The following is a 17,319-nucleotide window of genomic DNA, read 5'->3' on the forward strand; positions in this document are numbered from 1 at the left end:
CCAAACCTAAACAGTTCAGGTCAAGTCTTGACACCTGGCAAATCCTAACATTAACTCAGTATGATTTAGCTATACCACTGGAACACAGCATTTTTAGAGAAAGGGGGAAACAATTGCTTAAGGGTGGAGGTAACATTACAAGAAATACAGAGCCGAAATGGTCACTTGGTCCCATCCCCTTAAAGCCATAAGGTTCATTTTATCTCACATCCTGAAACCACACACCGTAGATTTCCCCACCCCACTTCACTTGTAAGCTACTGCTTACAAAATAGAAATCCATTAACATAATGATGTCAGGACACAAAGTTCATTGCACTAGAAGTCCTGTTCTTCTCATAGTGTTGTGTGGCTTTGTTCTTTCCTCTCTGTACAATTCATATTTTTGGTTAAATAAAGCAAGCAGAGTTCAATGTCTGAGTTATGTTACAATGACTAGCAAACCATAGCATTTTAAGATAGACAACCATTTTTAGGAATGTCTGGGTGCTGAAAAGGGCTAATACAGTTACAAATAGTAGAGCACTAATTCGGGGGGGGGGGAATGTCCATGGTGGCCTAGCACTGCGAAGGTTAGACAAGTCAAGAAGGACAAAGGTAGCATCAAGCATGGCTTAGGGACCAATCCACTGAGCTAATCTGTTTCTGGTACACAATGTGCAAATGTCTTTTTGCTGCTATCATAGTTACAAAAAAGTATCCATTAGTTTTTGTATATCAAATATCAGACCTGTGAAACCTGTAAAGATAAAGAAAATATAATTGCTGCTAAGACTGTATATTTTAAAATAAGCCAAGTGTCTTTGTGAGTGCATCTGTATGTGTGTGTATGTTTGTATGTATATAGGCATATATGTTGTAATTACACTGTCAGCGCTAGTATTGAGTTTGTCTCTTCTAAATACAGACCAGTATACTTTCTATTCCAGCACATGCACCTACAAACACATGATCATGCACACAGCATTTCTTCCTGCTGTTTACGGGAAAAGTCAGAATATACAGAACTATACATTATTTAAAATTAAAAAATATAACCTGATAGGGTAGATGAATATTGGTGAATGTCATTCAAAGGAAAAGTTACTGTGATATATGAAAGGAATATATATTAAAGGAATATATACACACACAAGAGGGAAACTGTTACCTAATCAATAAAAACACTGAAGACTGTAAAGATGATCTAAGAATCATTTCTCCAGCAAGTCAAGAGATGGGTTAATATTGACCAACAGATGACTGCACAGAACTGGTTGCGGCCAGGAGCATGGGAAACAGAGTCCTAACAATGCATAGAGCTTTCACAACAGCATCAAACCCCTTCTTGAGCTTAAACCACTTGAGATCATTTCACAGAGTTCAAAAGCATTAATTCAGAGCTGTCCTTCTCACAGCAGGTGGAGCTGATGGCGACCGGGAGGCCCACCTGGAAGGTAAGCGTCTGTTTGCTGGTCGTGCTGGGCGAGAGAAGCTTTTCCCAGTTGACTGTTTAACTGGCATAGACACCTACAATACAAACAAAATGATTAAGAAGTCAGAATAGGACAAAAAAAAAAAAGAGCCAACTATGAAATGCCAAGAGAATGCTATGACATTCACTGGACAATTTTACAACAGGTGGCCTCAGTTTATTAAAAGGCACAGAGAATGTATTATTTACCGTTTACATAGTAATGTAAAGATGTAATAGCAGAAGAACTCTTGCATGTGTGCAAGAAATATGTGGCATACAAGAAAGGCACAAAATACTTGAGAGGTTTTTTTAACACAGAGTTGAGTCACATGACCATTGGCGCAGTGCCAGAGGTGGACTGAGTCAATAAACAGTGTGTGGTTCTTTGATGGCTCCTACTCAAGTCAGCATGGTCAGATCTTAAAATTTTTAAACAAGCCTCATTTGTGCTGAATGCAAACTGAGTGAGAAAATGATCAAATGGTGATATACAAATCTTAAATAATAACCGATTCAGCCTACATCTTCCCACACTTAGGGTTGCCAGGTCCCTCCTTGCCACCAGCTGTGGATAGGGGGGTAGGGTTGCCTGCTCCAGGTTAGGAAACTCCGGGAGGTTTGGGAGTGGAGCCTGGGGAGAACAGGGACCACAATGGGATACAATGCCATAGAGTCCACTTTTCAAGGCATCTGTTTTCCCCAGGGGAACTGATCTCAGTAATCTGGAAATCAGCTGTAATTCTGGGAGATCCTCTGGTCCCACCTGGAGGCTGGAATACCTACGATTAAAGATGGGTGGACTACCCTCTATTTCTAGGGTTGTCAGCCTCCGGGTGGGACCTGGGGATCCCCCAGAATTACAGCTCATCTCCATACTACAGAAATCAGTTCCCCTGAAGGAAACAGCAGCTAACCTATCTCCTTTTCCCAAATTCTGACTTCGCCAGACATTGCCCGGAGGGAGGGTAGGTTCCCTCATTCGTTGCTGCCTCTTTATAGGCCAGTGGGGAAAATTAGATGGGAGCTCTTCAGTTCTTTCCTTTACCCCTTAGAAGCTCCTTAATCCATTGATCTTGAGCAGCATATATCTAATGTTTGAAGGATATAAGGACTGAAACAAATCTTGCCACTGACAATGTAGCCTTGGGATCCCTGTCACTTAGTAAAAAAGGCATTATGTCAGACACAGAGGCATTAGATTTATATGTTAAAAGGGGAGAGATATAATGTGATCAAAGTTCCTCATAAACGCGGCATTTCAAGAGGGAATGAGCCAATGAATCGATAAAAGCCAGAAGAGCAAGGACAGGTCCTGTCTGGGTATGGTATATTCAAAATTCTGCCTGCTCTTCAGTTCTGGCAAAACATGAAGTGACATCATCACTTCAGTGTAGCACTCTAGGGCCATTAACGCATGGGCAAGATGTCACCGGTTAATCTCTCTCTCATCTCACACTATTTTAATCTGGGATCATAAAAGTAAACGCACGTCTGTCTCCCATCCCACACTATGTACACCACCCGATGCTCCATGCGTTTGGGACATGGAATAACGTGGGATATTCGGGGAGTGCTCCGTCGCTACCGACGTCATTACATCACAGTCACGTGATTGTGCGTGCTTGGCGTCTTCCTTTTTCTTCTTCTCCCCCCTAGAATGATATGCCGGTATACCAACGTAACTCACTTCAGGATGTTAGTTTTTCTCCTGCCCTCCTGCTCTGCAGCAAAAAGCAGAGCTCTCCGGTCCGCAGCTCCGCCGTCTCCATTTTTGAGGCGGCAGGAGGCTCGGTAGCTCGGGGCAGGCGCGGCTAGAGTGGGGAACACTGAGTCCGCCAGCCAGCTGAGCGGCGGCTCAGCGGGTGCCATAAGAGCCAAGAGAGATGAGCGCTTGGGCCATCTCGTCAGGCTTAGTGGCGTCGCCCGCTCGCTTTCCTGGCCAGGGGAGGGGTGGTTTTGAGCCCCTGAGGGGAGTGAGCCTGTGAGGGAGAGGCGCGGCTTTGGAGCAAGGCGTACACGGGGCCTGGTGTCAGTGGGTGGCTGATCTACCGGAGGAGCCCCCCCTCCAGGTGCTAATAAAAAAAAATCACTCCTGGTTGCGTTTGGCCGGGTGATTATCACACACACGCACACACTGGCACGCACGCACACACGCAGTCTTGGGTGGCAAGGACTAATGGAATACCAACCCGGAAGCGCACGCATGACGAAACAACCGGATTTGTCTTGATTGTGATCTGTATTTCGCGATAAGACGGGTCTTGGAAAACACGCAAGTAAATTGTGCTCGTGGTAGATTTGATCCACAGAGCAGGGACAGCGTGCGTGTGACCACTGGAAAACTGCTACATTGGGGGGGGGGGAGAAGCAGACCAAATTGGTCATGCGTTAACGGCCTAGGATTCACCTAAAACGTTATGCTTGAACCATACAGTTTTGAGCGAATTGTACAGTGTCACCCCAACACAATGTTACCTCCATTTTTGCACTGAAAGTGATGTCATGCATCAGTGTGACACCAAAGAAATTGTCAAAAAACAAAACAAAAAACCAATGCTCCTGTCAGCCTGCCAGCTATGCTCCAAATCTTCAGGAGCTTCTCAAATCAGAGTTTGCAACCATAATCTTGGAAGCTGCTGGGAACATGGAAGTGCCCAGTATTACTGAGCTCAGTATAGCTGAGCTCAGATAAGAAATGGCATAAACAGGCCTGGGCGAGTCAGTTCCCCAAACAGGTGCCTGACCCCTTGTTTCTTCTGCTCAAAACACAGCTATTAGCTGTATAAAATTCTTGAACGCCCCCCGACAAAATCTTTGATGCCCCCAGCCCTCCAGACTCTGCTGATGGATCCAGATCTGTGTAGGGATGCCTCAGTGCATGCAGACACACCTAGGGTTGCCATCCTCCAGGTGGTGGCAGGAGATCTCCTGGGATTACACCTGATCTCCAGGTGACAGGATACACTTCACCTGGAGAAAATGGCTGCTTTGAAAGGTGGACTCTATGGTATACCCCATTGAAGTCCCTCCCCTCCTCCAACCCCACCCTCCTCAGACTCCATCCCCCACATCTCCAGGTATTTCCCAACTTGGAACTGGCAACCCTCCCCACCCTCCCCCAGCACATTCACCTCTGTTAGGAGTCTCCAGACATCTGAAGGGATGTTGTAAGGCCTTCCTTTGCTTTTACTGTATTTTGTAACCATCACCTTGCCAGTAATATCTAAGTAATATTTAGTAAATACCATCCTGAGCACACAATTTGTCTCTGCCAGGAAACCCTCTTCAAACCTGACAGCAGAGTCTGGCTGGTCCAGTCTCCGAAAGTAAGACACTGTGAGCTGAAATGTATCTATTTTGGAGCAAGCTGCATTTAATTCAACACACATCTGAGGAAATACAGAAATCCAGTGTTACAGAATGTCCCTTTTTGAATGTCCCTTTTTGAAGTCTTCCTCATCCCTACTCATAGTGTCAACAGGCCCACAAAAGCAAAACGTATTGGTTGAAAGCATACCTTCCTCTTTGTTTGGGTGTGTGTGTGGGAGGCTGATAGATTTTTGGACCAGATGTCTTACTCATTGAAAATGAGAAGTACATAACCAAAATTATAGCATGTATTTAAATTCTATTTTGTTTACTATATACTTGTGATTCACATGCAGGATCCTGTAGCAGTGCTTTCACGTGGACCTGCCATTTGCTTAATTTAACCACTTTGTGAATAGGAAGTCATGAAACACCACTTGCACAAAGGGCATTATTTCTTACCAAAAAAAAAAAAAAGGAGTCCGGCCAAGCAGTGATCTCAGTTTCAACAGTATAAAGATTAAGTTAAATACACCCAGGCCCTTGCCCAATTGCATGTTACACGAATGCACAGGATGGTAGACTCACCCTCAACAGTTTATTTGAAAAGGCGCTTAAGAAAGGGGTCTTTGGGTTCTCAGGCTATCGCTGCACACCTTTGCACATATTGTGCAATTTGGTTCTTACTTTTTCTTCTTCACTTGTGGCCTATTGATTTACCAGGGAAGGGGATGCTTCACAACAGCAAACTTTGATAGCTAGTAGAGTTTTACTGTAGAGTTATGTTGGTGTAACTGAGAGGTTACAGATGTTAAGCTTGTACTGAGAAGAAACAGAGCTTTTGCATGTGTCCTTTTTAGAAAGCATGGAGAGGGTCAAGCTACCCAGTATATTTTTTGAAGTATTACCTTTAAATGAAGTTTACTTTCATTGCAAAGGCAGCTGCTGAACTTACTTTTTCAAGGGTGAGGATGAGTGAGGAGAGGGAAGTTTAACCCTTTCCTGTCATTTTCTCACTGAAAAAGTCAGTCTGAAGCTGCCTCTGCCCCCTCTGAGAAAAGCAAAATGGGTACTCATACCAACAGGGGTAAAAACAGCTTGGAGGAGGAGCCAGTAATAAAGGGGCAGGGGAGGAAATGGTTTTTCTCCTGTCTTTTCTCCCACACAGCTGTATTTGCAAAAGAAAGCAAATGTAGTTAAAAATGAACATGAAAATGGTACTAGAGCTATTTGCAGAAGGTCAGTAAGCCCAAGTGGTCATACGTCTGGGCAACCCAGGTCCTGATGGGTGATGTGTCAAGTCTATTCCAGAATTCTGTTCCTTCACTTAGGATGAGAAAAATCTAACAAAATAATCAACTATGGCTGAGGTACTTTATTTCATTGCCATTCGTTAGATCATGTGCCTTAACCTCATTTACATGCTCGTCTGATATTGTTTCCAGTCACTGTCTCTCTGGACAAAAGAGTAAAGCTGCACTGGGATCATGTTTATGGCGCTCAAATAGTGTTATTAAAAAGATGGCGTGCTTGCTAACAGCATAATGAAACTATTCCTCTCCTTTATCACAGGCCACTCTGTCCTCCTCCACATGAGCGGCGGAGGCTAATCTGGTGAACTGGATTTGTTTCCCCACTCCCACACATGAAACCAGCTGGGTGACCTTGGGCTAGTCACAGCTCTCTTAGAGCTCTCTCAGCCTCACCTACCTCACAGGGTGTCTGTTGTGGGGAGGAGAAGAGAAGAGCAGCATGACCTATTGATTTCAATGGGACTTACTCTTAACTTGCACTGCAATTCTAAGTAGAGTTACACCCTACTAAATCCATTGACACAGTGGGTTTAGAAGGGTGTAACTCCATTTAGGATTGCACAGTAAGTCTGCAAGGGGTAAAATTCTTACCCCAGAGTAAGCACCAATGAACCCAGTGGGGTTTATTTCTGAATAAATAGCTTTATGGTATGGGTTTTTTTTTTTTACTAGAACCATAATTAATCTAGGTAACATAATGTAAGCCTATGTCCATTCTGCAGCCCTTGATACTGTCCAATGGTTATTTTATTAGCTTCAATGGAAAGAACAGAACTGTGCATGCATGCAATTCGATGGTCACCCTTTGAAGTTACTGCAAGTAGGGTTTCCTGCTCCTGATTGGGAAATACCTGGAGATTTTTGGGGTGGAGTCTGAGGAGGGCGGGTTTTGGGGAGGGGAGGGACTTCAATGCCATAGAGTCCAATTGCCAAAGCAGCCATTTTCCCTCCTTTCTATAAAAATATAGAAAGGAGGGGAGAGGTACAAACAACATAAAACGATAAAGCGCAAGATTGAGGAATTTGAAAGAAAAGAATTGGAAATGTCGACAATTTCCAAGATAGGGATAATGAAGAAGAAGAAGAACATGCCATTGAGTTGCAACTGACTCATGGTGACTCTGTGTACTCCACGTGACACCATTTAGTTGTCCAGTCTTCCTTGATGGTTTCCCATCCAAGTACATGAGGGACATGCATACTGGATGGGGGATTCACTTCTGAGCAGCAGTGTGTGTGAACAGGATCTTGGAGTATGGGTGAAACATAAGTTAAATATGAGAAACCAGTGTGATGCAGCGACAAAAAAGGCTAATGCAATCTTGAGGTGCATCAACAGCGGCATAACATCCAGACAAGATGTCATAGTTCCGCTGTACACTGCATTGGTCAGGCCACACCTGGAGTATTGTGTGCAGTTCTGGAGGCCTTACTTTAAAAAGGATGTGCATAGAATCAAGCAGGTGCAGAGGAGAGCGACAAGGATAATCAGGGGCCTGGAGACCAAGCCCTATGAGGAAAGACTGAAGGAGTTGGGAATGTTTAGTCAGGAGAAGAGGAGGTTGAGAGGGGAAATGATTACTCTCTTTAGGTATTTGAAGGGCTGTCACTTAGAAGAGGGCAAGGAGCTGTTCCTGTAGAGAATAGGACTCGCAATAATGGGTTTAAATTGCAGGAGGAAAGGTACTGGCTGGATATTAGGGAAAAAATGTTTACAGTTACAGTTGCTCGACAGTGGAATCAGCTACCTAGGGTGGTGGTGAGCTCCCCCTCAGTGGCAGTCTTTAAGCAAAGGCTAGACAATCACTTGTCAGGGATGCTCTAGGCATTAAGCAGGGGGTTGGATAAGATGGCCTGTATGGCCCCTTCCAACTATGATTCTACTAACCGCGGCCAACCCTGTTTACACTTTCCAAGCTCTAATAATCTTGGGCTCAGCTGGGTGATTCAGGCTGCTATATATAAGGAAGGTGGGACATTGCACCAGACATTACACTTCCTTATATATAAGGAAGGTGGGACATTACACCAGCTTACACCAGAGGTTCTCATACTTTTTGATGTGGGACCCACTTCTAAACTTATTATACTTCTTTGGGACCTACTTCTAAACTTGCAGTAGTCTTTGGGACCCTCTTGTAAAATAACTCCACATGATTCTCTCCTTGCACAACATAAAACACTGGAATCTCAAATCAGTTATCACTGAACAAGTTTATATTTTATTGAGTCCTCTCCCAGCTCTCCCTGTTGCCCTTTCTCTCTCCTGGCCTTAACACCAAGTCTGAAAAAGCCACAACACACTTTTAGGCTCTGACACAGTTTGAAAAGCACTGCCTCACACTATTCAGCATTTCTTCATTTATACCCCTCATTTTTTCCCAAAGGGACCCAAAATGGTTTACAACTTTCTCCCTTCTCCATATTATGCTCACAACACTGTGAGGTTAAGTTGGCCTGAGAGTATGTGATTGGCCCAAAGTCCCCCAGAAAGCTTCTCTGACAGAGTGGGCATTCAAACCCAAGTCTCCCAGACCCTATTCCAACACTCTTAACTATTACACCACACTGACTCTCATCTAATTTGTTTTTTATGATAAATTCAATTTTAAATTCTTACCTCAGGAAATTTCTCCTTCTCGCTGCCTTGCTTGGTATAAAGTCCAACATGCCTGGTTGAAATCTTCTGCAGCTCCTGCTTTCCTAGATCTGTCTGGAGCATTTCAAAATAATGGCCCACAGTCTCACAGTGGCCACCAGCAAACGTGGAGTTTGACTGTGCCCATTTGTCTTTGTGAAACTTCGATTTACACAAAGAAGTTGATTTTTCATAGTTCTTCAGAAGCTTTTCAACAACACCATAGTTTGACCTTGAATCAGCTGATCGTGGGCGACCAGACAAATTACTTGGCCTCCAGTCATGCTCATGAAGCATATGTTGATAGCTGCTCAGAAGCCCATTTACTTGTTTTTGCTGTCCTGTTGCTTTGGTGTTTTTGCTGGGATTGCTGGGTGTATCTTTCATTCTCAAAGAGAGTCTGGGATCCAAAACATCTGTAACATCTTCATTTTTTTCTGTCCTGTTCTTCATACAGTCCTGCAGTATACCGTGGGAGGTAGGTTTTCCAGACAGTCTTGGTGGCATTTGGCTCTTGGGTGGACACTTTTGGCCTTTATCTGTATGAAATACAGTTCTGTTAAACTCATCAATCTTTGCTTCCAGTGTTTCATTCCGTTGAGTCATTCCAGTTCCATATCCAGAATCACCCAGTGTGTCACACACAGGAGCGTAAAAGTCACTGGAGTAACACACACTGTTTTGTGATTCAGGATGTTGCTTCGGGGACACCATATTTCCATCAGAACAGCTCTTTTGTACAGAGTGTGGGGCAGAGTTGTTCTTAGTGAAATTCCCAGTCTTGATTGGTTTGCAGGTCCAGGTGTTATGACAAAATCCCACTGACAGTTTGCATTCAGTGGACAGATCCCATTTTTCCATGGGCACTGTAGTAGCCAATGCAGGACCACAAACAGATTTCCATTCATTTGCTGGTAGCCCTGGAGCATCACATAGCTTTAAAAGAGTTGGATTAATAATATTATGACTCCCCTGGGTTTGACAATGGTTTCTGTGCCCTGGATATTTCACTAATGCTTCAGAAACTTGGACAGCTGCAGATAGAGAACTTGTCAGGTGCCGAGAAGTGCTTCTTGGAGGCACAGGAGGGACTTCATTCCTTTGCCAGGGCAAAAAGTCTGTTTTCTCAACTCCAGCATGAGCACTATCCTTCAAACATCTGTTGCTGCCCATCAGGTTCTTCCTGTTATTTTGTTTTTCTGTTTCAAATGCAGTTAAAGCAGTTTGAGGGTCACTGTTGTACACATGGTTCGTCTCCAGCGTAATTGGTGCGGTTCCACCTTCTGCAGATTCTTCCATGGAAGGCAGAAACTTTTTTCTGCACACAAAAGAAAACCATTTTAATTTATAAGCAGGCATTTTCATTTTTACTCAGTTTTGTGAAGGCCTGTGGCCACATACAAACTTACTATTTTTTACTCCACAAGATAGATCAGGCCTGCAAGGGTGTCAGAACCCCGTTCAGCTCAAAGTAACATTTGAAATCGAGACTCAGAGCCCATTCCTAAAGGGGGGGCTGAAACTCCTCTTCAGCCAGTGTGACCCTGCACCGGCATAGGTGCCACTTTATCCCGGAATAAGGTGGCACCTCTACCTACACAGGGGCAGATACGCTGGAGTCCGGGCACCACCGGCCTCCGCCGCCAGCACAGCCACACCAACAGGGCTTTCCCAGAAGGGAAAGCCTGCCTGCTCCGGCATGGGGGGGGGCATGGAGGGTGTTCCCGGGGCATTCCCAGGGGTGGAGCTACCTTTAGGCAGCTTCCACAGACCTTTCGCCCTGGTAACAGCCCTTAAAGTGATCTTTTTCTGTGACGCAGTCTTGTTGTCAGCAATGAGAGATTTCCCCCCCCCCCTTTTAAATTTTCTTAATTTTTAACATCTCTTTTTCCCTCTGCGGCAGCTGGGAAGCCTTGGAGGAGGCGGTGCGGCTGCACCACTCCCAACCGCTGTGGCACTACCCCTCCTTCAGGACTGGGCTGCCCTTCTTCTAGGGGCTCCCTAATGCCCTCTTGTATCACAGGACTCCACAAGAGGTGTGATGTCATTCAGGACAATTGTCCTTAAACCCATCCCTTTCAAACACATATCAAGATAACTCATGAGTGCTTGATAAATATCATACTGATCCATAGCATGCTGGGGGTTCACTTGCATCTCCAAGGCAGCTACCTTACCTATACAACTGGGGTTATCAACCTTTTCTTTAATGACATCTATTTCTGAACAATAAAAAATAATCTTAACTGCTTCCCATCCCAGGGCATGTTACCAAGTTGTTTTCTGTCTTCTGTAGAAACAGAACATGAACTAGGAACAGCACCAAAAAACAACCTAGCGGTTAAGCAGCACAGAGAAAATCCTTTGATATATAAGCGTGTTTGTTTGTGTAAATCCTAGAGTAGATATTTTTGCAATCTTTTCCTGGGTCTTCTAGGGGATGCGCAAGATACTCTTGAGCAGCTAGTAAGCTACTACCTGTTGGAGATCCCTGCTGTATAGTGTGTGATGATTTCCCCCCCTCATAGAATACCCCTATTGGGAGGGGGAGAAACTTTAGTCAGCTACAATAATTGTTGGACTACTAAAGCACTAATCACTTCCATGGCAGTCAAATCCAGAGCCCCAATCAATAAGGCTGAAGCCCCAGTGAAATTGCAACAGACTTAAGTGAGCTAACAGCTATTGTTACTGTTGATGCCTACGGTCCCTGGGCAAAGATAACATTCTTTGGATGGGTGGCAAAGAAATAAAAGCAGTGCTTCTTTCTGCTTTGGCTGCACAGGCAATTTAAAAGGCAAAGGACTGTTCAGAAAGTATGCCACACTTTTAACAACACTTTTAAAGCAGGAGAGGGGGAAAACCTTTAAGAGAGGTTTGCTAGAAAGGACTGGGGAGTAGTTTCACTGCTACGGATAAAATGGCAGAATTCTCAGCTGCCTTAACAGGAGGTTCAGCTGGTGTTTCACTTGCAGTCAGAGCTAAGTGTGACCTGGGTAAATCTATTGCCAGTGCCATTCCAAGACATACACAGTTGTATGCACATTTTTAATGTTTTAGCCCTATAACATTTCAGTTAAGCACATATATGGTTCTATGTTATAATGTTTAAAAAAAATCTAAAGACAAAAGAATGTTGCTAATTTCTCTAAGGATCATCCAGTGTTTCTCATTCACTTGTCCTCAGTGTATTTGTGTTTAAAAAATTGACTATTTTACCTTCTGTGGTTGGACTTCTTGCGGATTTCTTCTTGGTAGCTGCACAAGTCTTCACTTACTTTGGCAAGTTCTTTAAGAGCCTTTACAAATGCAAATTGCATTGGTTTAGTGTGATTGGTTTCTGTAACATTACCAGAATAACTATACACATTGCTGAGGTAATATAAGTTCCAAGTCAGAGGGAATGAAAACAGGGCACACCATAGAGACATATCTGAGATACAGGCCCAGTGCTAACAATGCCTTAAATGCCACTGTTTACAAATAAAGACCCTTGTATTACCCCTTCTGCTTCCAGTGTCCTGAATAATTTCACCCACCATTCTCTTCTTCCTGTTAAGCATGGCTTCATGTTACATGTGAAGCAACGTACATCTGGGTTAATGAAAACCATGGTTCTATCATAAGCTAATTTACGAACTATGATTTGTAGGGAACGTAGATTATATTCATTGTGATGTATGATGAAAAGTTTGTGTTATTTAAAAAATGACAGTAAATAGAAGACGATGGAGTAGGAAAAAATATATATGGAGGGTAAATCAAATCGGGGTGATAATTTCCATATATCTGTATTTACTGTGTTTCCACATTTAACCACTTCAACTCAGGTCAAGCTGTCCTGATCTTGTTACCATCCAGCTGACTCACAACAGACTCATATGAGCTGCATCCATTAAGACCAACCACTGAATAATCATTGATAAGAACATGTTGATGTGTTACAGGTTGTAGCCAAGAGCTACATTCATCCTCAGTGAAACACTCATTCCCAATGTACTCACAATATTGAGATCCTGAGTGTAATTCTTGGTTGTTTTCAAGCCTGGGCAATCTTCAACATCCTTGTTATTCTCAAAGGCCAGATTATCCTTTACAAAAACATGATTTTTCCTCTTGTTGCTTGTGTCCTTGCTTTCTTTTTCTGCCTTGGTGAGCAAACTTTCTTTGTTTTCTGAACAACAGTTGAGTCCTGGCGTGTCACTACATTCTGAAGTGGGGGAATGTACAAACCACTGCCGTGTCTTGCTATGAATGGGTTTATTATCAAAGGCATTCATGTTGCTCTCACGCCTTAATTTTACTTCCTGGTAAAGCTGGAAAGGAAACAAAAAGCCCCCTATTAGACTATAGTGATTTTACATGGCTGATGAACAAAGGATTGTATTTATGTTCATTCTGAGCTTGTGTCACCAGACTTCTAAGTTTGGAATCACTGTTGGACTGATAGATCTGAAACTTATTTTTAGAAAGAGATGTCAAGTCACACATTATAACAGCTACAGAGTCATTCTTTTCACAGGATACAAAGGAAGTAGTGTTACCCTAAAAAGGCAGTCCCCACTTATGTTGGGGGAATTAGCTGGGAAGACAGAGCAAGAGGGGGTCACTGGGATCGATAACCTGTGTATACCCAGATAATCCTGGGTGTAAACTCTCAAATGAGCAGGCAGTTGTACAATCGAATGATTTTTATTAAAGAATAAATATAGTAAAACAATAAATATATTTCAACCAATGACAATACACACACAAAGCATACAAGAGCTGACTTAGAGAAAAGAGAGAAAGTTGGATAGGGTTTCAGGAATGGGATAGTTACCAGTTTTGAAGGGACCTCCAGGGAAAGCAGCTCTGAAGAGGAAAACGACCAGCGTTTCCAGGAGCAAAGGAAGAGCCCACATGCAAGTGGGGGTGCATGTATGGATCCAAGACACACACACACACTATGAATGGCCAAAGGACCAATATTTATATCCCAAAATGGGCCTTTGAGGAGGTATGAGGCAAACTGGCAGGAAAGCCAGAGACAAAGAATTGATTGTTTTACCGGGGTCTGAATAAAAAGATAGGAGAGATTTGATGAGTCGTTAGGACCCAAGAGAATATCTGGACTGTTCTCTTGGATACTGATTGATTGCTGGGATGGGTGCAGATAGGGTCTTCTCGCAGTGCTGATTAAATCACCTTAGGGTGACACAACGGGGATTGATTAGCTAGCCCCATTGTCCAGCCACGCACACCTTAAGGCCAGGGGAAAAATGTAGCTGCCAACTTTCCAGGCTTGACACACAAGATGGATCTCAAAACTCTCTGATAGGCATCCATTTTGTGGGGAGTAGTGTCTTGCTCTTATGCAGTCTTTGGTCCCCCTGTGCCATCGTGGCACCCCTTAGCGCGAGGAGGGGTCTGACTGCTTACAGTACTGCAATTCCAAAAATGCTGACTGTGTTTTGAATGTGTAGTGTCATGTATTGGTTCTACAAAGGTTCTACATAACCCCTAATACTGGAGCACACCAGGTCTCAAATGAAGTACGCCCTGCTGTACCTGCAAATTATCAGGGCAAACACTTTTGGATTAGTATTTAAAAGTCTCACTCATGGACTGAGTCAGAAAATTGATCTAGCAAGGTCAGTATTGTCTACTCTGACTGGCAGTGGCTCTCCAGGATCCCAGGCAGTGGTCTTTCATATAACCTCTAATCCAATCCTTTTCATTGGATATGGGACTTTCTGCATGTGCAACAGATGCTCTGCCATTGAGCTACAACCCTGTCCCAAAAGTCACAGCCCCACCTCTCATATGAACTTTCCCACATTTTAAGATGTGTTAATCTGATAAAGAGGCAATTTTTTGAGGACGCAAAAATTAGTATCTGTCATGAATAAGATTTTTTTTATTGTGTCACTAGTATCGTAGCATGCTCTCCCCAAGGAGGTTCATTTGGTCTCAATACTTCCTTCAATTCAGAGGCAGGTAAAAATATTCTTATTCTATCATCAGCCCTTTGAAAATGAGAACCCCCTTGTAACCTGAGACTGAGGTTTGAAGATTTCCCTGCTGCTCTTCTGACCTATTGTGACCTTATTGATTCCATAGCCCTGCTCATTTGAATCTGGATAATTCGATTAAAACTCTTATTGGTTCCATCAAATAAATGAATAGAATGAATCACACAAATATAATACTGCCACTAGAGTTAAACTCTGTACATCATCTGCCAAAGTGCAGTGTGGAAATGATGAGAGACCCAGATGCCAAATCTGTCCCTGACCGGAACAGCATTAGCACTTGCAGATCATACAAATACCATCTATTATAATCCCTTTTCTACTGACTGTCATCAGAATAACAGGCTTCAAGCTACAAGGCATCCTTTTCAGTGTTAACGAACAAGATAGCTCGTCTCAGAGCTAATGAGCAGAGAGGTTCAACTCCGCTATGTGCTCAAGACACCTTTAGCTTTAAGAGGCATTATATAAATAAACTGCATGGAGAATTTAATCAACATCCCAGGGCAACTTTTGTTGACATCAATAACATATTAGGATTGACAATAGCACCATGTTTTCACAGCGAATGTCTCGAGAGTTCAACTTCTACCAATTTTTATAAAATAAAGTGTCCTGTCACAGCCTTTATCTATGCATACTGCTTGATCATTAAAGAGCTAGTGAATACTGAGCGGGGGAGGGGGGAGGACAGTAAGTGGGTGAAAGAAGAAGGGAGAAAGATGTGTTCAAACATTTAACAGTATATTAGAAAGAAAGAGAGGGCCAGTTGGCTATCAGAGGTACCAAGAACAGGGCAAAAAACAATGGATTTATATTTCTAGACATACATCCTAACAAATACAAGGGAACTTTAGTAATGGAACAAGCCACCTAGCAAGGCTGGAGATGTTCTTTCCTTGAAGGCTTTAAGGGAAGACTGAAGAACCACCCATCAGTAATGCTCTAAGAATAAGACAAAGAGAGGCGATGAAGCTTAACGGCAGAGCCAGGGGTGGTCTTAGGCACTGGGCATCTGGGGCTGCCCTGGGTTCCACACTGGGTCACTGCCCCTGAAGCCAGCTGCCACAGCAGGGAGGTGACAGCCAGCTAGCCAAGGCCTGGAGCCACTCATGCGGGAGAGGAGGAGGTGTCTGGTTGGGCCAACTCTTTCTCCCTCTCTTCCTTCTTTGGTGGTCCATCCCACAGTGCCCCATCTACAAGCTCTGCCCAGGCCCCCAGAATCACTAAGACCACCTCTGGGCACATTAAGTTTTCCACACTGAAAATTCACAGTACAGTATCCTATTAAAGTATTTCATGTCCTAGTGCTCAGAGAGACCTCTGCTCAAGACCTTATAGAACAGTTGCCTGCATGAACCAATAGTATGACTCGATATGGCTGCTTCATACATTCATTCTGCAACTTGGCAGGGGTTGGACATGATGACTGATGTCTGCCCACACTATGGTTTGTTGCAGCCTTTGACTTTTGCCTAATATTGTATATCAATGTTGACACCCCAAATAAGCCGGAATACCTCTTCTATTTTCTTCTGCATGACCTTCCATTGACATTCCCACTCTTTCCTTTCATTGTCAAAACGCTCCAATAGTTCCATTTTCTCTTTATTCCAGTTCCTCTCGGTTGTGGTCTCCAGTTGTGCCCGTAGATCCATAGCTACAGTGGTTCAGTTAAGCTCCTCTTTGACTTTCTAACTTTCCTGGAATGTCGGGGTTACTAAGTTGGAACAAGTCGGCTATAGAAACAAGAAAGAAGAAAACAAAACATGCATATTTTGAAGTTGATGTATTTAGTAATTTGTGTTCTGGAGATTTGTTTTTATTTGGTTTGTTTTAATAAAGTGTTTTAAAAATAAACTTGTCTCTCTGTTAAAAAAAACCATGAGAAATGACTAAGCAGCTTCATTGGCAATGAAGGCTGGTTGCAGCTGATATTCATCAATATTCCAGGGTATTTTTTAAAATCCAAGAAAATGAATCCAAAGGAGAAAATGACAACCTGAAACTGGAAGGAATTCTAAATGTCCAGAAAAATTAATTTGTATATTAGGTCCTACAATCTGAACACACATGGTGATTAAGGAAAGCCTTAAAATTTGTTGCAATATGGCACAGATTCGGAAAACTGGCTGTGGACTAATGGTGGAGAAGAGCCCCGTGGTGCAGAGTGGTAAGCTGCAGTACTGCAGTCCAAGCTCTGCTCACGACCTGAGTTCAATCCCCAAGGAAGTCGGTTTCAGGTACCCGGCTCGAGGTCAACTCAGCCTTCCATCCTTCCAAGGACGGTAAAATGAGTACCCAGCTTGCTGGGGGTAAAGGGGAGATGACTGGGGAAGGCACTGGCAAACCACCCCGTAAAACAAACGTCTGCCTAGTAAACGTCGGGATTTGACATCACCCCATGGGTCAGGAATGACCCGGTGCTAGCACAGGGGACCTTTACCTTTTTAATGGTGGAGAAACATAGGAAATGTGATGATAACTGCTGAACTACTTTTGATACAGCTTGGTAATGACAGGTATGATATCCACAGCTATGATACCCACAGTAATGACAGCTATGATACCCACAGTGCTACCTTAAGC

The 17,319-nt window shown here is 43.4% G+C and overlaps 1 protein-coding gene across 1 annotated transcript; it reads right to left on the minus strand.

Annotated features, from left to right (window-relative positions):
- Positions 1–1,330: 1,330 nt before the first annotated feature.
- On the minus strand, positions 1,331–16,403 carry KIAA0408 (KIAA0408 ortholog). Its single transcript, XM_056856471.1, has 5 exons — positions 16,251–16,403; positions 12,721–13,032; positions 11,936–12,015; positions 8,699–10,034; positions 1,331–1,509 (listed from the first exon to the last, which is right to left on the minus strand). The coding sequence occupies exons 1-5, from the start codon at positions 16,386–16,388 to the stop codon at positions 1,372–1,374; spliced, it is 2,004 nt and encodes a 667-aa protein (XP_056712449.1). The 5' UTR covers positions 16,389–16,403; the 3' UTR covers positions 1,331–1,371.
- Between the last annotated feature and the right edge of the window lie 916 nt (positions 16,404–17,319).

Source organism: Euleptes europaea, chromosome 10 (assembly GCF_029931775.1).
Source record: "Euleptes europaea isolate rEulEur1 chromosome 10, rEulEur1.hap1, whole genome shotgun sequence".
NCBI classification, from domain to species: Eukaryota; Metazoa; Chordata; class Lepidosauria; order Squamata; family Sphaerodactylidae; genus Euleptes; species Euleptes europaea.